This window comes from Typopeltis vanoorti, chromosome 15 (genome assembly GCF_054136105.1).
Source record: "Typopeltis vanoorti isolate ZY-2024b chromosome 15, IOZ_Tvanoo_1.0, whole genome shotgun sequence".
NCBI lineage: Eukaryota > Metazoa > Arthropoda > Arachnida > Uropygi > Thelyphonidae > Typopeltis > Typopeltis vanoorti.
The window spans coordinates 37,684,870-37,709,461 of NC_143563.1; the positions used below are offsets into that span (position 1 = coordinate 37,684,870).

Sequence of the window (24,592 nt, forward strand, 5' to 3'; positions counted from 1 at the left end):
AAGACTAAGTATTGCTTGATATAATGCCCCATTCACACCATATAACTGCAGCGTATTGAATAGCTTCTCTCTTGGCACTTTGTCATAGTGATGCCAGAATGTCGCCATTTATTGATCACATCTCCAACCATTGATTTCAGATGCTCCAGTTGAGTGACAATGGTACGTATGGACGTGTCATCAATGTAACAGCCCATAATGACAACTCTGTCAAAGTCACTGAGTTCACATCATGTTGCCATATCACCTGTATTCAACTGCTACAATGAAATGCTGCTTCCTACTATCTGTACACCGGTTTTTATGTTATCAAACCTGGAATGTTCCATAAATTCAAAAAACAGGGTTGTTCAGTCAATTATTGGTAGATTGTGTGTGTGTGTGTGTGTGTTTGTGTTTTCCTCCCAATGTAACCCTACCAGGAGGTAATTTATTTCTACATGCTCCATTGCATGAAATATTTATATTACGTGTAGTTTACAAGTACTGATTAACATAATCATCATCAAATTCCTAACATTTATCCTCAAGGGGATGTGTGTACAGGATATGATAGTACTACATGAAAAATTTACATCATTACTAACTTCCTATCTACAATTTTCCTCCAAATCAATCTATTACCTGTCAAGGCTTCAACATTGTCAGATCTTATATTTCTATCTTCTAAGTCACTTTTTACCTATCAATCCACCTATATCTTGGCCTTTCTCTGGGTTGTTTTCCTGCCAACCTGGCAGAGAACACTTGTTTTGATAATCTTTCCTCGCCCATTCTGTTTAAGTGACCATACCACCTGAGATTAGCCCTGCTAACGTATTCCTGGATGCTGACAATGTCAAGTTCTTTCCTAATATCCTCGTTTTTAATATAATATTGCCATTGATGCCATCTTCCCACGCTCCTAATCTTTCTAAGCTGGCCTGGGTAGCTGAGTGGTTAGCGTATGCTCTCTCTTCAGCCAAAAGGCTGCGGGTTTGAATCTCACCCTCTGAACCGTGCAGTGCAGCCACTGTAAGACTTTTATACCTCCATACTTGAGCATTTCTGGTTGAATATCATCTACTCCAGCTGCCTTTCCACATTTCAGACTTTTGATGGCTTTTTCTACTTCAGATATGGATATGTGTTCCTGATTGCATGCCTGGTCAGTGTTTTTTATCATTGTGCTGTCATCACTGCTAGTTTCATTTAACAATTTTTCAAAGTAATTACTCCATACATCATGGATATCTTTTTTTCCAGTTTTCATGTCACTTTTAAAATTTCTAATTCCTTTTACAGCACTCTTTCCTCCATTTGAGCTTTTTCAACAACCTCCAGAAAATCTTGCCACCTTCTTGATAGTTATTTTCTATGTTCCTACCAAAGTCTTCCCATGACTTTTGTTTAGCTAGTTTTACACAGTGTTTAGCTTTCTTACATTTGTCTCTGTATTCTCTAAGAGCACAAGCTGACTTATTTGCCAGGAACTTTTGACACACTTTCTTCTTCTTTTCCTTCACTGCCTGTTTAACTTCTTGTGTCCACCAAGGAGTTCTGATTTTTCTATCCTTGCAGACGACCTTACCACATGCCTCTCTGGCTGAATCAATGTTTTCTTCAGAGCTTGCAACCGAATCTCCAAGGTTTGATTCCTGTTCTCAAACTCTTTTTTTTTTCTTGAATAATGTTTGTATATTTCAGTCTACAGTTCACATCTGAGAGCTGCTCAACTTTGATTTGCTTTGAAACTTTCTTATATGTTCTGCTTATTAATATGAAATTCAATTTTATCCTGCACAAGACTAAATGATCACTTCCAATTTCAAATTCTCTGTACACTCTAGTGTCCTGCACCAGAGAGAAAACATCACTATTAACCATAACATATTCAATGAGACTTTTCTTATTCCTTGTGTCTTCTCTCCATGTGAATTTGTGCACATTTTTATGTTGAAACATGTAATTAGTAATAACCAGTCCATGTCCTGAGCAGAAATCCAACAAGTATTGCCATTATTATTAGCTTTGCTCTTTTCTTCAAATTTTCCCAAAATATTTTTGTATGTCTGACAATCATTTCCTACTCTGCTATTTTGATCCCAACAAGGACCAACTTTTCATTTTTCATTGTGTCAGTTGCTTTCTCTAAAGCCTCAAAAAATGCCTCCACTTCGACCTTAGCAGAACCTTCTGTGGGACCATAGCCACATATGTCTCATTGTCCAGTTCCCCATTCTGATATTTGCCCACGTCACTCTACTTGAAATTGCCTGCCATTCAAGAAGATTAGCCTCATATTTAGTGTTGAATACTATGGTTACTCCTTCATTTTCTTGACTGTTATTGCCTGAATATAACATTTATTATTTATTGCTCAGAAAGATCTCACCAGTTTTGTCTTTTTTGTTTCAGTCACCCCTATTATGTTGATCTGGTACTTATCCAATTCCTTAGCTAGCTCCATTTCTTTGCCATTCAGCCTTCTTATGTTGATAGTACCGATCTTTAACTCTAGTGATATTGAGTTGGGGGTGTGCTTTTAGATTTGTTCCAGTAGCTGACTTTTCGCTGTTCGTCCTGGTTCCCTGGCGAAAACAACGGGGGCCTTGTTTAACCAGGCGATGCTCCAACCGGCATGAAATTCTGTCATGTTGTACCATCATTTAATATTGTGGTTTAACCAATAAGGATACAATTTGGTCGGCTAAATCCCAAATTGCCAGCCCATCCTCATTCGTTCAGCATCAAAGTAGATACCCAACAGGGTGCACCACGAGAAGGTGAGGATTGGGCATTAGGTCAGAATTCCTGGTCGGTTCTCTGCATTCCTATAAAGGTTATGTGGAGGTCTCCTCTCTGTTATACAACTTTGATCCTTTATATTGATATTTTTGTATCAATTTTCAAAATTATATTTTATATTTTTATATATACATATTACACACACACACACACACACACATATATATATATATTGACTATATAATTCACACAATATCAATAATTACGTTAGATTACAAGGGCTGGATGTTGATCTTGTTGGCAAATTTAATTAATTCTGAGTAATACTTTTTGATAAGTCTCTGTTTTGACACCGACCACTTGTCTCCAGAAGTGATGACGTTGTATTAGGGGCATCCAGATGGAGTCCAATAACTGACAGTCGCAAAGTATGTGGTCAACTGTGATCGCTTGGTTGTTGGAACAGAGGAACAGCAGCGTTCTTGTTAATGGGCTGTGTGTTGTATGCAATGAAAGGACAACTGATGTTCCCTTCGGTTTTGCTTCCATCAGTGTATATTTGGAAATCATCGCTTTCTAAGCTTTCCTTCTCCTTAATGTATGTTCGCTTTGCTGGGTGAGGCCACCTACTGTAGTGAAGCGGGCGTTCGTAGCAATTTAGATCGATGTTGTAACTTTCATTATGTCTTCCGGAAGTGATATCATATATAAGAGATAATTATTGTATTTTCAGGCAGATTGGTGTTAGAGCTGCAATAACGCAAGCTGCCTCGAAAGATATTGTCCTGTATCCTTTAATTATATGTATGATTATAAGGCGTTAAACTCTGTTTAGTTTTTGTCAGTTTATCTTTGATTTTAGTGTATGTTTCCAGGCCAGTGCAGCATAAGATATCAGTGGTAATTTAGCTCCGGTATATATTGTTGTCAGCACTCATTGGCCTAATCCCCACTTAATCCTTGCCGACTTACCTAGGAGGTTTACTACTTGTAAGCGTTTTTCGGCAACATATGAGATGTGCTTATTTGAAGGTAAATTTTTCATCTGTTGTTACTCCTAGGTATTTTAGCTCACAGCTACCTCTAGAACTTCTCAGTTAAGTAAGACCATTACAGGTTGTTTTGATTTTTTGCATGAGATATGGAGCACTTTAGACTTGGTGCTATTGAAGGTAACTTTCTTGCGTGCCCGCTCTGCAATTTTAAAGAGTTCTTCATTGGCCGTTACTTCTAACTGCAAGCAGTCACATCCCTGAATCATTATCATCGGCAAAAGCTATGACTTTTGTTTCAGTAGTGAGATGATGTCTTAATAGCAAGTCGTACTGGATGTTCCAGAAACCTGGCCCACAGCAGGAACCTTGCAGATGGCCTCGTTTGACTTCTTTCATTACAATTGTGGTTTTTAATGTCATGGTTGCTCTTCTGTCTGTAAAATAAGTTTTTATAAGGTAGGGTAAGTTTTTTGGGCATTTTAAATCTATTAATTGATTGAATATGGAGGGCCCAGCATCATCGAAGGCTCCTTGTACATCAAACGAGATCAGTAGCGTCTTTTTTTGCTGCAGACTGTTTTCTGTGAACTCTTTAACCTCCATAATTGCATCTACTGGCTGGACTGAGGTCTAAATGCATATTGATTGCTGCTTAAGTAGACATAGTGCATTATTCGGTTTATTATAAGTTTTTCTAGTACCTTACCAGCAATGTTTGAGACTGATTGGTCTGTATTTGTTGATTTCGTCGGATGTTTCTTTTCCTGATTTGATTATGGGTATAATTTTTGAGCGTTTCCATGTTGAAGAAAATCATCCTCTTTTTAGGCATTCGGGGAATTCGAGGAAAATCTTAGGAGTATATCACTGTTTATTCCATCTTCTCCAGGAGTTTTTCTTGAATCCATTGATCTTCCCACTCGATTTCATTAGTTGCAAATAAGTCGTCGTCAGGAGTGTATGTGTCTGTTTCCATTCTTTGTAAGTTTTGTGGATTTCTTCATCTGTTGATTCATCATCATTGGGAATAAATCTATCATAATAGCTTCAGTTTCTGCTAAGTTTTTATTAGGTGCTCTGTTTTTTTGATAGTTGATAATATAGATGTTGTCTTATTCTTGCTTGCTGCTAATTTATATATGCAATTCCAAGGATTCGATATGGTTGAAACTGTACAGAATTTTTTCCATGATTTTGTTTTTGTTTGTAATTTTGGACTGATAGCTGTATTTGGCTTTATAGTAGTTCTGTCTTCTACTCTCTCTCAAATCTTCGTTATTGTATGTTCTTTGGTATAGTCTTCTTAGTGCATTAACACTTTTTCTTAGGACTGTTAGTTCGTTGTTCCACCAAGGTACTGATTTTCTTCCATTGATGTTTAGCTTCTTGGTTGTTCTGAGTGTTTGGTCGCTGGATTTTATCAGACCTGATGAAAACACAGACGCAAGTAGTCTATATCGATTTGTGCTGATGCCCAGATGGCTAGATTTTTGTCTAAGCTGAATTGTTGTTCGCTGGTCGCATTAAAGTGATGTTCTGAGATTAGGTGTGTGAAAATTCTCTTTTTAATGCTTTTATAAATATCTCTAGGTGTGTGTGTGTGTGTGACAAAAATTTTTTTGGTTCACCTCCTCTTACCTTTCATAATACCCAGCTTTTCAGATCTATCTTGGACTGGCATTTGCCTCTACTCTTACTGGGCATTTTACACATCACATCTGTACATTCCTCAGTTTCTAAAAAATTTGGTAACCTTTTCTGTTCATGATGTTACTTTCACTTGTCCATCTAGTTCTACATCCTAAATCCATCTAATCTTAGCATACTTCTTTCACATTTGGGATAATACACCAAAAATCTGTAAAATTCTTGATGCTATGCAAAACAGGGCATATGCTGTTTCACTGAATTGCTGTCCATCATTCCTTTATTTTTGCCCAGTCTACAATAACATAAGCATCAGCTGCCCAGCATCCATTTACAGCTCAATTGGTATCTAATGTTACCTGCTATTCCCCACTCTTACATTCCATCTACATCTGATTGCCTGAACAATCATCTTATATTGCCTAAGGACATTAGCTTTTCAAAAAAGAACTAACATGTTTCTTCTCTCTCTCATGGCACTAATTTGAACTAGGTTCTGAAACTTCATGGGGATTGAGTGTGGGAGGGATACTACAGACAAGAGTATATCTGAATTCTACTGAATACAGATATACAAAAGAACATGCAGCTAATGTAAGTCCTTGGGCAATATAAGGATGATTTTTCAGGCAATCAGTTTTGGCTAAGTTTATCAGTGTTCCTTTCAGGAAAAGGTTCCATGCTGAATTACAAAGCAGGAAATTATGACCAATTGAAAATTATGCTGGGTTCAGCACAATGGTATCGGTTGCTGGATGGGAAGAATATCAACAGTGCCTGGGAAACATTTAAAAATGCTTAAATGATGCAATATCAGAATCAGTTCAAAAATAAATAGAGTAGGAGTCAAATGGATGCAAATCTTATCAAACAAGCAAGTAAGATTAGTAAGAAAAGGATGATGGGAAACCACCCCACTATGTATTTGATCTTATTAGTCCACCTCACATCAAATGGCTTCAAAATCATTGCCACATGAAAAACTGTTACTAGTATTAGAATCATACTGGGTACATAAGGATGAGGTCTGTTGGGAAAATTATAAGCAGCATTCCAGAAGAGTCACAAATATTGTATACAGAAAGCTAATCGGAGTATGAGAAGAATTCTTTCATTATGCTGCAAGTAAAAGAAAGAATGAATACAAAAGAATAATTCTACTGAATGCAGATGGTGTGAAGGAGACAGATGCAGAAGAGTTCAACTAATGAGTGCCCATTTTGCTAAAAGCTATCAAGCTAGTATATGCATTGAGCTCACTGCTACCTCTTCACTGGATGAAGAAAGTCAGGTGTATGGGGGGGGAAGGTATTAGAGCTGTTGCACAAACTGAATAAGAATTCAGCAATGGGTACTGATAGGATATCAGCATGGATGCTAAAAAAAGTGTTCAGCTGAACTGGCTATTCCTTTGACCATGCTATATAATTTGAGTCTCGGAAAAGGGAAGATTCCACAAGAATGGAAAGAATGCATAGTAATCCCATTTCACAAGAGTGGTGCAAAGACCGTTGTATCGAACTATCAACCAATCAGTATCTCAGCAGTGGTGGTGAAGTTGGTTAGGACTTGCATTCAGAAATGGGTTGACAGAAAATCTACTTTGCAATGAACAGCATTGGTTTACTAAGGCAATCGTGTTTTTGCAGCTTGCTCATATTCTACAATAATGTTACCATTGAGCTAGACAAGGGGAATGGATATGCCATGATACTTTTGGACTTTGCTAAGGCTTTTGACAGAATACAGCATGGAAGATTGCATAAATTGGAGAATATGGGATTGGATTATAAAATATTAGCATGGATAAGAGGATGGCTGACTGATAGATATTAAAAAGTGGTATATGAGTCCATAAGATTTAAGGTAACCAGTGGTGTACCAGAAGGATCAGTCCTTGCCCCAATGCTATTCAGTCTGTATATTAATGACATTGAGAAGGATATGACAGGTGAAATACAGCTATTTGTTGATATGCAGTACTTGCAGAATGATTTGCCTAGGCTGGAATTGTGAGCATGGGAAAATGGATGTCAGTTCAGTGTCAATAAATGTAAAGTCATGCACTTCGGCGTGATTAGATATCTAATGTCATATTATATTGGTGGGATTATGCTAGAAGAAACTGATCAGGCTAGGGATCTTGGAGTGTTAGTAGATAGGAAGTTGTTCAGGGGCCATGGGGCAAAGATTGCAAATACAACTGAAAAGATAACTGCAATGCTGAAATGAACTTTGACATGTAAAGATAAGATGCATGAAGTTGTCTGGCAACTGTCAAAAATGCTTTATATCAAATTAAATTATATCTGAAATTTAAGAAGCTGCAGAGGTGATCCATTGTCCAACAGAATTCAAGGTTTTATCCTTTACCCCTTAACGTAACAATTAAAAATCAGAAAGCGGTCGTTTTTCCGCCAATTTTTTTATTCTTTATTTTCTTTATACACAAAAGAACATTAACAAATCTTGGGAAAAAAACACAAAAAATGTCTTTTTGCAAAAAAAGGTTAACTAAACTGTATCTACTTCGCTAAACCTTAACTCTGGCAACAAAAAAAAATCTTGAAAATAATGTTTTAGTCAAAATTTACCACCGTGTGGTAAATTCTAAAACACAGGATGACACAAAGAGGAACGTCACAGTCAGTACACATATATCTTGTTTCTTCGCGAACCCTTTTATTGTGTTCATTCCTTTTTCTTGAGCAGAGGAAACACTGGCAAGTTGGATTTTCTTTCTTTTCTGTTGGTAGTATGAAAGATGGAAAATGTGCAGATAATCTCAGTGGTGTTGGGATATTTGATGGACGTCCACTTCTTGAAATGCTTGTAGTTTTATATTTTTCAATGGAGAGTTCGATTACTTTGATTTTTGGTAAAGCACAAAAGCGTTCCACAGTGCCAGGTCTAAGAGATGAAAGAAAATCTTTTTATAATACTTCTTGCCTCTCTTTCTGGGTACAACATACGAAGACAGGTGTTGATCAACACCACCCATGGTATGGTTGTAATCCAACACAAGTAGTGGTTTTTTTTATTCTTCCTTTGCGCATCTCTATATCTACCATTGGCCGCTAGAGGGATTCGTGGTCTGTAGTGTTTGTTGAGAGCTCCTGATAAGATAAGTGTTATTTTAAGTTATCATTGACAATTTTGCTTGAATGTTACGTAGTTTTGTTTGCTTTGCATATCTTAGTGTGTCTGTTTGTGTGTTTTTAGTGTTTCAATTATTAATTTGATAAAATATGATAGAAGCGAGCACATGGCTCCCATAAAAAGGAAAATGGCAGCTAGTAATAATGGTTCACCATCTTTGTTAAATAACTGTAATATAAAGGAGTTTATTCAGTGTACTATCTGCGAAATGTATGCTTTGCAGAGAGCGGTTGGAGTATGGTTAGATGATGATAATGGAGTGAATGTGTGTAGAAAATGTAAGGAAAATGAGGAACTAAAGTGTATTTCAGGTCATGAGTGTGATAGTTTTGTCAGATTTCAGAATGAAGATAATAGCGATGTGAGGGCGTGAATGTAGCAAGTGTGAATGATGGTATTAATACAGAGGAAATTAATGGTTTAACATTTAATAAAAAAGATGAGATAGATGCAATGAGTGAGATCGCGTTGTTGAGTGGAGTGATATATAGAGCAAAACGGCAGCTAGAGTGTACGCACAAATGTCTAACCAGTGTACCATGTGAACGTAAACAATATGAAGGAGCGAGTGCTATATGGAGATTTGTTAGTACGAGGTGTGTTAGTATAGAATTTGACAAAATCATACCAACCTGGTGCAACCATCAAGGACGTAAGTCAGTCTATTAGAGAGCGAAAGGAAAAGGTGAAAGAAATGATCATTGTGGCAGGTACGAATGATTTGAAAGGAGATAAAATGGAAATGATAGAGGACTTGAATGAATTGTTTGAGGTAGCAAAAGAAAAGGGTGAGAGGGTTAGGATGATTAGTCTTTTGCCACGGTACGACAGTGAAGTGTTTAGAAGGCAGGCCATCATTGCAAATGACTTTATGCGTGGGTTATGTATGACGAGTGGTATGGAATTTGTGGATATGTGGAGTGAGTTCGATGGGTGGAAGGATCTATATAAGATGGATGGTTTGCATTTGAATGGATTCGGTGTAAGGAGACTTGAAAAAGTGTTGTTGAATGAAGTGGATGTGCAGAATCATGGAAACTATTATTAAGGGGGGGGGGGGGCAGAGTGGATATGCAGACCTTAGGCAGGCAGTTGAGTGTATGAATGAGTATAATATGCCCGAGCGAATAAGGACAACAAATCAGAATGGGATAGTTAGTATAAGGTATCAAGGTAGGGATGGGGTTAACGGGGGTCTGCAATTCATGTACACTAATGCCAGGAGTATTAGGAACAAGAAGGCCTTGGTTGGCACTTCCAGACCACAGGTTATTGACATTAGTGAAACATGGCTGACTGTAGATGATATAGCTAGTGGGATTGAATGCGATGGGTATAGTGTGTTCAGGAATGACAGGGAGAATAAAATGGGGGAGGAGTATTGTTGATGATAGCTGATGGGCTGCAGCCAAGGAGAATAGAAGTTGAATTGCAGGATAGAGAAAAGAGCACATTTGAGGCCATTTGGTGTGAGATTGTGGCTAGCAGAACTAAATATACAATTGGGTGCTGCTATAGACCAGGTGATGGAAAAGATGGTGGAGATAGTATGCACAAGCAAATAGAAGAAATGAGTTGAAGGAGGGTAATTATTATGGGGGGTTTCAACTATGGTAGCATTGATTGGAGTGAGGAGAGGACACACGGGAGGAAGGAATTGGATTTTATGCAGTTATTAAGGGATAACTATCTGCGACAGCATGTAATGTAAAATACTGGGGGTCAGAGAATGCTTGACCTAGAATTGCATCTGAGGATTTGGCTGTAACTAATATGACCACATTGCCACCAACTGGTGAGAGTGATCATAGGGTCTTGACTTGGGAGGTGGCTAAAGGTGTGGAATTTACAATTAAGACAGGGTACATGTGGAATTATCGGGCTGGTAAGTATGACAAGCTTAGGAGTTTGATTGGTTCAGTGCCATGGCATGTACATAGTTGATGGGAGGCTGTTAAGAAGCGTTTGCATGAAGCAATGGCTGACTGTATACCTAGAGTCCGAATAATAAATCAAGCAGAGGTTAAATGGATGAATAACACCATTAAGCTTGAGCTGCAAAAAAAGAAACAACTATGGAGGGAATTTAAGGAGAAACGTGACTGGCAGGCACGTGAATGGTATAAAGCGCAGGACAGAAGGGTAACGAGTGTGGTATGAAAAGCAAAAAAGGATTACGAAAGAACATTGGCCATGCAGGCTAAAGAGAATCCTAAACAGTTTTTTCGATATGTTGCAAGTAAAAGAAAAAATGTGTATGTTTAAAGAATGCCGATGGTAGGGAGGCAACCGAATCAGTTGATATAGTTGAGTTACTGAGCGAGCACTTTGCAGGCATATATCATCCTGGTGGTGACATTGCAGAAATGAATGAACCAATAGATTATATGGGAATTGTGGTGAATGAAGTGGAGGTGAGTAGTCTATTGCAAAACCTCAATGTCAATACATCTGTGGGATTGGATGGTATACCAGCTCATGTCGTACGTAAAGCAGCTAAAGAATTGTCAGTACCCTTGACCATTTTGTTTAATTTGAGTCTCAGGTCTGGGTTAGTCCCGAGGGGGTGGAAGGAGGGGAAAATAGTTCCACTGCATAAAGGAGGTTCCAAGACTGCTGTTGTAAATTACTGACCGATTAGCATATCAGGAATCGTCAAGGTCTTGGAGAAATTAGTCAAGAAAAGAATACAGGATTGGATAGATGAAAATGGGATATTGTATGGGGGACAACATGGTTTTGTGAAGGGTAGATCATGCCTCAGTAACTTGCTCACGTTTTATAATACAGTGACGGCTGAACTGGATAAGGGTAATGGGTTTACAGTGATTCTTCTGGACCTTGCCAAGGCCTTTGACAGGATACCACATGGAACTCTAATCAGTAAACTGGAGCAGATGGGGATGGATATAGGGTTGGTGAGAAGGATAGGAGGGTGGTGGTTGGTGAGATGGATAGGAGGGTGGTTGAAGGAGAGATACCAGAGAGTAGTTTATGCAGGAGTGGAGTCTAAAAGATGGCTTGTGACTAGTGGTGTGTTGCAGGGTTCTGTTCTTGGACCACTACTTTTCAATTTGTTCATCAATGATATAGGAAAGGATCTGAGAAGAAGTGTTCACTTGTTTGCTGATGATGCAAAGTAGGGTAGAGCAATTGTGAGTGTACGGGATGTCAAAATTTTGCAAGATGATTTGGATAGTTTGGAGGACTGGAAAATGGGTTAGGGAAAATGGATATCAATTTAATGTGGCAAAGTGTAAGGTTATGCATTTTGAGGTGAAAAGATTAGCAGCAGTATATCACATTGATGGAACTGTACTCCAGGAGATTGATGAGGCCAGGGATTTGGGAGTGTTGGTGGATAAGGAATTGAAGTTTAGGGAGCATATTGCAAAAGTGGCTAAATCAACTCATCAAATCACTTGGCTTCTGAAAAATACTTTAACAAGCAGAGACAAACAAGTTATTGTTCCTCTGTATCGAGCCTTGATAAGACCCCATCTAGACTACTGTGCCCAGATATAGGCGCTAGGGTTTCTTCTTGATGGGGAGGAGGTGGAGAGGATCCAGAGACGAGTGACCAAGATGATAGCAGGTCTGTGGAATGAACCTTATGAGAACAGGTTGAAGATTTGTGGGTTGCAAAAATTGGTTGATAGGCAGAAAAGGGATGATATGATTGAGACATTCAATTACTGAAGGGTTTCTATAAGATTAATCCAGAAGATATTTTTGATAACAGGACTGGTGGTGGGAGGACTAGGGGCCATACATGGAAGCTGGGCAAGAATGTGGTTGGCAGGGGTGTTAGAGCTAGGTTTCTTTACTTAGAAAGTGGTGAATGAGTGGAATAAGCTGCCAGAGTCTGTTGTGGGTGCTATGACCGTGCATGAGTTCAAGGCGAGGTATGATAGATACTGTGTGAATGTCGAATGGTTGTTCTTGACATGATGTTAGGGCCTCCCTTGATGAGTCTGTCGACTCCTTGGAGTTGCCTGTAATAATAATAATTGATATAGTGTGAATGGTAGAGATAAGGGAGATATCCTTCTTGTCCTTCCAATTCATTACACACTTTCCCTCTCTAAAAACCAATTACTTCTCCAGTTTTCAATTTTTTATTCTTCAATTTGCCTGGTACTTCTTTTTGTGATATGCATAATGTTCCATAAACATCAGTCTTATTTATTATCAATAGATCTGCTAATCCAGGTGAATTATAGAAATTGTCTATAGTCAAACAATAACCTTTATTCAATAAAGGTTTCATCAAAGTCATCACTACTTGCGAAGACATTGGAAGATTGCTAATATCTCTGTCCAGAATGGTATTCTTGCCAGTATAGATTATAAAATTATAGACATATCCACTTTGTGATTCACATAATAAGTATGTTTTTATGCCGAATCTGGCCCTTTTGAGAGGAATGTATTGCATCCATTCCAGACGACCTTTATAAAGTAATAAACCTTCGTCAACAGTCACCAATTTCTCAGGTGTAATCTACTTGCCAAATTTTCTATTCAAATCTTCATAAATTGGCCAGATTTTGTTGAGTTTTGGGTGAAGACGTTTTGCTGGATCAAATTCATCATTATTTGAAAAATGTAGAAATTGTTTTATGGCCTCGAAGCGTTTCCCACTCATACAATCGAGTAAAAATGGTATATGTAATAATGGATTTTTTGTCCAATAATGATGGTATTGTGGTTTTCTTACTATCATCATCATCATCAGCGAATTCCTGCCATGTACCCTCAAGGGGTGTACAGGATATGACAGTACTACACGAAAAAATTACATCATTACTAACTTCCTATCTACAATTTTCCTCCACATCAGTCTGTTACTTGTCAAGACTCCAACATTATCAGATCGTATATTTCTATCGTCTAAGGCACTTTGTACCGTATCAATCCACCTATATCTTGGTCTTCCTCTGGGTCGTTTTCCTGCCAACCTGGCAGAGAACACTTGTTTTGCTAATCTTTCCTCTCCCATTCTATTTAAGTGACCATACCATCTGAGATTAGCTGTGCTAACGCATTCCTGGATGCTGACAATGTCAAGTTCTTTCCTAATATCCTCATTTTTAATATGATATTGCCATTGATGCCATCTGTTCACGCCTCTAATCTTTCTCAGGACTCTCATATCTGCGGTCTCTAGTCTTTTGTCAAGTGTTTTACTTCTGACCCAGCTCTCAGATCCATAAGTTAAAACTGGTTTGAACACAGTCTTGTATACAGCTAATTTAGTGTTCCGACTAATTTCTTTCTTATTCCATATGAATTTATTCAATTGACTTCCCACGATACCAGCTTTGCTGATTCTGTTGTCTATTTCTATATTTAGTTTACCATCTTCAGTAAAAATTGTGCCTAAGTAGCTGAAATGTTTTACTTGTTCCACAGGTTCTCCATTCACAACACAGTTGACATTTTCAATGATTCTGCCTATTTTCATTGTCTTTGTCTTTTTATTGCTGACCTTCATACCATATCTATTACAACAGCTATTCAATTTAGTCAGAGAATCTTGCAGGCTTGTAGCGGATTTATTTAGAAGTATAACATCATCCGCATAAAGCAAAGAGCTGACATTAACATCTCCAATTTTGATATCAGGTTTAATACCACATTCTTTCATAATGTGATCCATATAGATAATGAATAACAGAGGGGATAATGTACATCCTTGTCTCACACCAGATTTAACATTAAACCATCTTCCTGTACTTCCTTCAATTCTAACTGCTGACTCACAACTCAAATAAAGACTAAGTATTGCTTGATATAATGCCCCATTGACACCATATAACTGCAGCGTATTGAATAGCTTCTTTCTTGGCACCTTGTCATATGCCTTTTCCAAATCGACAAAACTTAAATACAGATCTTTGTTATGTTCCCATGCTTTCTCGACTATTTGTCGTAAAGTGAAGATCTAATCCTGACAGCCTCTATTTGGCCTGAATCCAGCTTGTTCTTCACCAAGCTTTTTTTCCACAATTCTTGTCAACCGTTTCTCAAGTATACTTGCATAGATCTTGCCAGGAACACTCAGTAGGGAAATACCTCTGTAATTCTCACATTCAGTTTTATTTCCCTTTTTATATATGGGTACTATGAGAGCTCTACTCCAATCATCGGGAATTCGTCCCTCTGTCCAGGCTTTCTGAACTATGCAGTGCAGCCACTGTAAGACTCATACCACCATACTTCAGCATTTCTGGTCGAATATCATCTACTCCTGCTACCTTTCCACATTTCAAGCCTTTGATGGCTTTTTCTACTTCAAGTATGGATATGTATTCCTGACTGCATGCCTGGTCAGTGTTTTTTATCACTGTGCTGTCATCACTGCTTGTTTCATTTAGCAGTTTTTCAAAGTAATTACTCCATACTTCAAGGATATCTTTTTCTCCTGTTTTCATTTGACCTTTATCATCTCTAATTCCTTTTACAGCACTCTTTCCTCCATTCCTAAGCTTCTTCAACAACCTCCAGAATATTTTGCCACCTTCTTGATATTTATTTTCTATATTCTTGCCAAAGTCCTCCCATGACTTTTGTTTAGCTAGTTTTACACACTGTTTAGCTTTCTTACATTTGTCTCTGTATTCTGTAAAAGTAAAAGCTGACTTATTTGCCAGGAACTTTTGATATGCTTTCTTCTTTTCCTTCACTGCCTCTTTAACTTCCTGTGTCCACCAGGGAGTTCTGATTTTTTTATCTTTGCACACAACCTCACCACATGCCTCTCTTGCAGAATCAATCAATGTTTCCTTCAGAGTTTGCCACTGAATCTCCAAGGTTTCATTCCTGTTCTCAAACTCTTTCATTTTCTTTTCAATAATATTTCTGTATTTTAGTCTACAGTTTACATCTGAGAGCTGCTCAACTTTTATTCGCTTTAAAACTTTCTTACATGTTATTATTTTCAATATGAAATTCAATTTTATCCTGCTCAAGACTAAATAGTGATCACTTCCAATTTCAAATCCTCTGTACACTCTGGTGTCCTGCACCAGGGAGAAAACATCACTATCAACAATAACATAGTCAATGAGACTTTTCTTATTCCTAGCCTCTTCTCTCCATGTGAATTTGTGCACATTTTTATGTTGGAACATGGTGTTAGTAATAACCAGTCCATGTCCTGAGCAGAAATCCAACAGATATTTGCCATTATTATTAGCTTTGCTCTTTTCTCCAAATTTTCCCAAAATATTTTTGTATGTCTCACAATCATTTCCTACTCTACTATTTAGATCCCCAACAAGGACCAACTTTTCCTTTTTCATTGTGTCAGTTGCTTTTTCTAAAGCCTCAAAAAAATTCCTCGACTTCTACCTTAGTAGAACCTTCTGTGGGACCATAGGCACAAATAAGTCTCATTGTCCAGTTCCCCATTCTCATATTTGCCCACATTACTCTACTTGAGACTGACTGCCATTCAAGAAGATTAGCCTCGTATTTTGTGTTGAATACTATGGCTACTCCTTCTTTTCCTTGATTGTTATTGCCTGAATATAACATTTTGTATTTATTGCTCAGAAAGATCTCACCAGTTTTGGTCTTTTTTGTTTCAGTCACCCCTATTATGTCGATCTGGTACTTATCTAATTCCTCAGCTAGCTCCATTTCTTTGCCATTCAGGCTTCTTACATTGATAGTACCGATCTTTAACTCTGGTGATGTTGAGTTGGGGTTTGTTTTCAGATTTGTTCCAGTAGCTGACCTTTCGCTGTTCGCCCTGGTTCCCTGGCAAAAACAACAGGGGCCTTGTTTAACCGGGCGACGCCCCAGCCGGCATGAAATTTTGTCATGTTGTACCATCATTTTTTATTTTGGTTTAACCAATAAGAATACAATTTGGTCGGCTAAATCCCAAATTGCCAGCCCATCCTCGTTCGTTCAGTATCAAAGTAGATACCCAACAGGGTGCACCACGAGAAGGTGAGGATTGGACATTAGGTCAGAAGCCCTGGTCGGTTCTCCGCATTCCTTTAAAGGCTATGTGGAGGTCTCCTCTCAGTTATACAGCTTTGACCCTTAAGCACCCCGGTTTTCTTACTATACTTTGCAAAAGTACAACAGACAAAAATACTCAGATTTCATTTGGATTTGTGTCATACCAAGAAGTCTTTTCTTTACCAAGGGTATGACTCCTCGCATATCTATTTGTTTGATCCACAACATTTTGAATCAATTTATCATCAAAAAAAAGCTCAAAGAAATTTAGGCAGTTATAATCACCAACATCAATATTTTTTATACCGGGAGCTTCTGTGAAAGCGAATGGTGGAGGTGGATGAGCATCTTGTTGTATTGGATACCATTGTCGGGCTAAAGCAAGAGTTTCATCCTCTGAAATAGCACCAACTTCTGAATCACTGCCACTGTGTTCTAAAGTTTTATCTTCTGAACTAAATAACCAGTCTTGATCACTATTCATGATAGGGTAATAAATATAACATAAAAATAAATAACAAACAAATATTATAAAATATAGACGGCCTCGATGTAAACAGCACTAGTGAACAAATGTGCAATTGCAAAACAAAGAATTGACATTCATAGGTGATGATGCAGCAGGCAATAGTGGACAAAAAATGTGCAAAAGAAATAGCTGATACATGCTGTTGGCAACTTTTCTTGGCTGAAAGGAAATAGGCACAAAATTGTCTGGCACGTATATTCGGTTGTATTTATATGTGAAACCAAACCACGGTCACATGTATTAACTAGGGTGCACTGAAAAAATTCAGTTTCTTGGACCCGAGTTAAGTCGGTTGAGTGCGTTAAGGGGTTGATTATTTATGTCCTCATAAAATATCATAATTTCATAGTTAGATTATGACCGACCATATCTGTTCCCATTAAACCCACCAATGAAACACGTGCGTGATACAGACAGTGTAGTGTTTATTTTATTTTTTTTTAATACATCCAATTCTGCTTTTCATGTGTTTTATTAATCCTACTTTTATGTTTTATTAGTTCTTGTGTTTATGTCAACACCTTTCATTATATTCCTGAAGAAGCACATCAAAATCTGATTCTAGTATTATTTCAATAATCGAATAAACACTTTTTTTTTCTTTTCCCATAGTGATACTAGTTATTAATGGGGGGGGGTCGTAATTTTTATTAAATTGACACTTAACCTGTTAGCTTGATTTGTTTATAAACATATCAGTATTTGCAAAATGTTTACTGTGTTTTTAATTGATTTTTCTGACAGTGGTTGTCGGGATGGACAGATTCATCACCATGATGTGCGAAAAGCTGATCATCACATCTCTACTTTTATGGCCCATGCTCAGGAAGTATGTGGTTTACAGTGGTCTCCAGATGACAAGTTTCTGGCAAGTGGTGGTAATGATAATATGGTGAAGGTATGGACACTGTCTAGTACACAAGACAATTCTACACCTCTCCATTCATTCCAAGAACACCTCTCTGCTGTCAAGGTAAAAATTTTGATATAAAATTGCAGAATTTAATTAGTTTGTCCTAACAAAAGTGCTCATAATGATCTAGTATAGAATAACACTAACATTTTAATGTTAATGGAGGTGTTAGAACATAATGTGTTAGGAAGTGTGCAAAAGGTAATATGAAGAAAATAGTGAAGTGTGTGGCATGATCTTAGAAATTCCAAAGCATTAATGAGCATTTCACAATACCACATAGGAATTGGAGAGTTGAAAACAGCAGGAAGGATGCTGAAGGAAATGAAAAACAAAGAAATGGTGAAGGAAGACCCAAGAAAGTGGAAACATATAAAAAAAAATAATAATAATAAAGATAAAATAAAAAATGATAAAAATAAATAATAATAATAATAATAATAAATTGTGATTCTGTGGTTAGTGGTATATACCAGACAAGCAAACAGCAAAAAATGTGTTTCCCATGCGTGAAGATTCCTGATATAATTCTGTTAGTTGGAATAAATGATTTGAAAGGAAAAGTATAAGAGAAGATATGAGAGTTGTTTAGTGAGATGAAAAAGAAGAGCATAAGAGTAAAGATTGTAGGTCTGTTTGACAGAAGTAAACTGAGGATAAGAGATGCATTTGCAAATGAGTTGGTAAGTTGATTGTGTAGGGAAAATGCAGTTGATGTTGATGCATGAGGTGATTACTTTGGTCAAAAGGATTTGTACTTGCAAGATGGACTGTACTTAATTGGTTGCATCAGGCACTTGGAAAAATAGTTTGAATGCGAATTGTCAGAGAAGCTAGACTTTTGTTGGTGGTTGCATAGAAAATGGATGTGTGTATTAAATTAAATGGAAGTAGAAATTGTACAGCTAGTTTCTTCGTGAAAGAAAAGTGTGCACTGCAGAAATAGGGAGAGGAAATTCCAGCTGCCTGTTTGAACTGGATTTTTCAAGAGTTACCTGCGCACTGATCAGTTTATTCATTGACATTCATGCATATACACTGCTAGAAGCATCATGAATAAAAGTAAGCAGTTTTTAGCATTAGTAGATGTAGTAAGACTAAAATTATTGGCATTGGTGAGACCTGGCTGACAGAATATCATTAGAAGAATAGTGTGATGGGTTCAGTGTATTCACGGAGAACAGTCAAGATAGGAACGATGGCGAGAATTTGCTAATGATCATGGAAGACTTAAATCTAGTGATAGTGATATAAGCAGTTGGTCCGAGGCTGTTTGTGAGATAAAAATTAACAAAATAAAAAATGCAGTTGGATGGTGCCAGACCATGATCATTATAAGGGGACTCAACTGCATATGTGTGACTTCAACTGTGAGGATATAGATTGGGGAGGAAGAGAAAGCATCCAAGTTGAGGGGGGGGGGAATAGCATCTTAGAATCTGTAAAGAAATGAGTCGATTGTTTTGTCTCCTGTTGATAAGTGATCATATTGTCTTGATCTAGGAAGTGACAGTGTGCAATTATAAGCCAGGTGATTATAATAAACTGAGAAGACTGCTTGAAAACAGTATGCCTTGGCATGAGACATCTCATGGTAGAGAGAGATCAGAGTAGGGGAATTAGTCAAAGTGTGCCTGAAGCATCTATATCCTAGAGTTAGAAGAATAAATCTCACGGGAGTTAAATGGATGACTAATGCTTGAAAGCAAGAGCTGCATAAAAAAAAAAATGCTAGATCCAACGATGAATGTTAGTATTAGATCCAATATTGTGAAAAGAGAGATGAGACTTGGAAGCAGCACAAATGGGGCTAGGAGATTGATGGCTATGGTGAGGAAGACCAAATCAGATTATGGAAAGAAGTAGCTGAACAGGCCAAAGAAAATCCAAGTGAATTTTATTAATGTGTGGCAAAAAAAAAAATAAAAAAAATAAAAAAAATGAAACGAAGAATGGTCATGAAAGAATATCCTTAGCAAATGTGGATGGAAGGAAAGCAACAGATCCACGGAAAATACTGAGTTGAACACTTAACAATTCAGTTAAGGTATAAATTCAGGAAACTCATTAGTTCTCTGGATATTGAAGGGAAATTAGATGGAAAGAAAGAAGGGAAGTATTAAAGCTGTTACAAGAGTTTGATTCAAATACAGCAGTCAGATTAGATGGGATATCAGCATGCTAGTTACATGGCCTAGCCTCCAGAGCTGTTTCCAATGTTTTTAGTGATTTTTTTTTTTTTTTTTTGCCTTAACAATGGAGTGGGTTTTCCTTCTAACCACATTTGTTGTGTGTGTGCCATGTATTTTATATTCAAAAATTTTCCATAGCACTTCATCTCAAAGGCCAATAGTTTTTTCTCATCTTCGTTTAGCAAAGTCCAACTCTCGCATCTGTATAGTAAGAGTTAACAAGGATATCAATGAGATAGTCTTGTAGTTGCTGTATTTTACTGTCCTAAAGTGGCCATAAACTCTGAAGGGCAACAGTTGCTTTAGCAATGCGATTTCATGACCATATACTTTAATGTTATGTTTAGACCAGCCATCTGTGTTGTATGCTTCCCAAGTAGGTGAATCTCTCTACTTCATCCATTTTTTTCATCATTAACTGCAATTTTCATAAGCTTATGCCTGAAAACATTGTTTTTAATTTGTGAATGTTGATCTTTAATCCGTAATCACTAAGTGCCTTAGAAACTGTTTGTTAATTCTTGTAATTGATGTTCATTCAATGCTATTAAGTCATTCATTGGCAAATTTGAGATTATTGATTTTTTTGTCGCCAACTGTAATTCCAGTACTACTGTTTTCCAAGGCTAAAGTTATATTTCATTTACTAGTATACTATATGATCCTTTCAGAATTTGTAGGGCTCTATCATATCACTCCTCTTTCTTATGCTGTCCTCATAATTATATTTCACAGTCCTGATGTCATCTTTGCATCCTCTCTGCTGTATTTGCCTCACCTTAGTGACCAGATCCATGCACAATAGTCCAGGTGGGTTATCAAGGCTTTGTAAAGAGGCAAAACATCTTACGAGCCAGTTTTTATTTAAAATTGCAATTATCCTCTGAACTGTATATGCAGTTTTTGTTGTATGGCCCCTAAACTTCAACTTCCTGCTAGCATAATTCCACAATATATGCTATTGGATATCTCATGACAGTGCATTTTCACATGCCTACAATTTCAGCCTATTCAAATCATTCTGAAAGTGCTGCATGTCAGTCACATTCCAGATTACCATGCTTATCTTTGCATCATCAGCAAACAGCTGTATGCTTCCTGTTAGATTTGTCCCAATATCATTAATATAAAGACTGAATAATGGACAGGTCCCTAGGGTACACCACTGGTCATCTTAAATCTTGCAGACTTGTGGTGTACCATTGGGACCTGTTCTTCGTCTGTCATCAAATAATGGATGAAGTGACCATTTTCAAATATCCTCCAACTTATGCAACCAGCCATTCTAGAATGAAGCCTGTCGCAATGTCCAAAAGTATCATGGTGTATTCTGCTGTAACATTATTATAAAATGAGAACAAGTTACTCAGTATGACCTTCCCTTTGTAAACCCATGCTGTTCGTTGCAAAGTATAACACATTTTTGCATGAGCACTTACAATCTTTTATAAATTTTACCACCACTCCAGAGATGCCCAACACTTTTAGCATTATTGCTGATATCCCATCAAACCCTATTGCTGAATTCTTATTCAGTTTATGCTAGTACTACCTCCTCATATGCATGGGTTTCTTCATCTGGTGTAGAAGTGGCATTGAGCGTTATGCTGCATATTAATAGCTTTTAGTAGAATAGGCACTCATTAGTTGAACAATGTCTTCTGCATCTGCCATCACCACCCATTCAGTAGTTATTCTTTCACATTCATTGTTTTACTTGCAACATTACAGAATTCTTTTGTTGCATTTAGCTTGCTGCACCAGTTTCTTTTCATACATTAAAATTTCGGAACAATACTTATAGCTCTTCTGGCCTGCACTTTTCATTACTGTTATCATCATCATGATGGCAGTAATGAAAGTACTCTTTCATTCTTTTTCTTTAGAATCTCTTGCTTAATAAGCCTGCACATAGATTTCACTCCTACCCTATTTATTCTTAGACCTCTAGACACACATTCTGATATTGCACCATTTGGGTATTTTTTTTTCATATTTCCTGTATCTTTCCCTTCTAGCAGCCAATACCATGGGACTGAATCTGGCATTCTCCTCTCACCTCTCAACCTATCTTTTTCTGAATGAATCACCGATATACTTAACCACTTCTCAGGTCAGTACAGTATGATCACCGTTATCAACTGAAGGCATAGTCTAACACACTTTAACTTTACATTTCTTTGCTCACATGCTACTTGAGGAAGTTGTCATGCAACAATTCAGTAAATTGCTTCATTGTTCCTATGCTATGCTGTTATCCAATCAGTCTGCAAGGAGATGTGCTTTGCATTATGGGAGATACTGAGACAAGGAGTAATGAGAGCTTGGTCCACCTTTGCTACGAGTTGCCAGGGGATGTACCACTTTACCTCAGTCCTGAAGATATTTTCAGGTGCAAACTTTGTTTGTTTACACTTGGATAAAGGATTAAACTAAGTTTATTATATCCAATCAGTGTTTGGATAATTACTCATTGTGATTACTCATTTTGCACCCATTAGGTTGACTTAACCACTTCTTAATCAATTGCTGTTGCAATGAAATCGCTACAGCAATTGATTCACTAGGTCTGTAATGACACCTGCATTATGTATTTGATCTTGTTAGATACCACCATCACACTAGATTGTTTCAAACTTGCTGCTATGTAGAAAATTAGTATTAATGTTGCAATCATAACTCTATTAAATAGTTTATGCAGGACTCTAAAAAGGAAGTTGTACTTGCTCATCTCTGCATGTGTTAGTTATCTTACACATTCCTTCCCATCAAGGAGTGATGGTATGCCTATGTGTGAGTTCTGTGGTTCAGTTTTAAGCATAAGTCATATTCTAATCATCTGCCCTCATTACATTATTGAGCAAAGTCATTTTAATAATCTGGGTCATCAAGTATTAATTTTGTTAAATTTCTACAGAGCATTAATGTTTAGAATCGTGTGTGTTTATGGAATGTACATATTGTATTATAGATCCACTTATTTTTAATAGCTTTTTATACACCGTTTCTACATTTGTTTTATGCACTGCATTAAATACTGGTTTTCTTGCACATAAAATGCTATTTGTGTATTACCTTGTGCTGCTCTAAGCATTCTATTGGTGCAGTATGATCTTTGCTATTCTTGTGCCAGTAAACCCCCAAATAAACAAAATGTTGCATGCAAAATATCATAATAATGGGAATTTGAAAGTATTCAGTCAAGCTCCAGACTTTGTGGGTGGAGGGTTGTAGTGGATAGTGAGTTAAAGTTTAGAGGCAATGTTGCTAAGGTCAGTGCATTGCATAACTACACCATTGAAGAGAAAATGAACTTGTCAAAAAAAAAAAAAAAAAAAAGCTTTGTTCACTTCTGGACTTATTGGGTGTTATAGTTACCTAGCTTCTGAGGAGATGGAGAGATAGTTGAAAAAATCCAAAGAATGATAGGATGATATGTGGCATATAGAATTTTGCTTATGAGGAAATGTTAATGGACTATGGTCTTCAGAGGTTGAGGAATAGATTGATGTGAGGAGATATGGTAGAAACATACAAGTTATTAAGGGATGCTTACAATTTAGATATTTCAGCTTATGGTTAGTGGAACTTGGGGTCTTTCCTGGAAACTGGCCAAGAGCCTCATCTCATCTTCTTTATACCCTCTTTTACCTTGCGGTGTCGAGGGTCCATTGATAATCGGACCTCAATCCGTTTACAGGATAAGGTGGTCAGCCCTATGGCCAGTAGTGCTAAGTTCTCAAGGCCAGTTTGCCTGCTTTGCGGGATGAAAAACGCACTGGCCAAGAGTGTGTTCAGCAAACGTTGAGGTCCAGATTCTTTTCATTTTGCATGCATCTTTGGTGAAGTGCTCATTTAGCGATTTGATAGTTATTTAAGTATGATTAACTAAAATGGTCCTCCCTCAGTGAGTCCTTGGACCCCCTGAATGAGAATACATAATACTTCAGTGGAACATGCTTAATTATGATGTCCTATAATTTTCAGTTTGTGGAAGGAAATCTTATTTGATTGAAGCATTTGTGGCATTCCATTTCTCATACATAAGCAAAGCCAAACATGAATGGTGAAGTTTTTGATTCAACAAATTTTGGATATTATTGCTATTCCTTCAAAAATTAGTTTGTATGTAATCTTGACATCTACATCTTAACTACTACATGTACTTTTAAAAAAGTTAGGATACTAATATCAAACTATTAAAAAACACATTAAAGTAATATCAGGATTACTTTAATGTGTTTGAACAGTAGGATGCAATGGCAAGAATATAGTGTTCTTATGAATATAAACATGCATTCTAATACAAACCTCTTTTAGCCTTTAAACTCTTTCAATTAGATATGTTAATCTGAAATCTTTACTCTGTGCAAATGATGTTATACACCTAAATAAGCTTAGTATAAGTCTGCTGCAATAAATTTGGTAGGAAACTCGGCATTTAATATATATA

The 24,592-nt window shown here is 37.2% G+C and overlaps 1 protein-coding gene across 2 annotated transcripts in view; it reads left to right on the plus strand.

Annotated features, from left to right (window-relative positions):
- fzy (cell division cycle 20 protein fzy) overlaps positions 1-24,592 on the plus strand; it is a 113,660-nt gene that overhangs the window by 70,674 nt on the left and 18,394 nt on the right. For both annotated transcript variants that reach the window (XM_090405831.1, XM_090405832.1), the window contains exon 7: positions 17,779-18,007. In XM_090405831.1, coding sequence (XP_090261957.1) covers positions 17,779-18,007 — 229 coding nt within the window. The remainder of the gene's footprint in view (positions 1-17,778; positions 18,008-24,592) is intronic.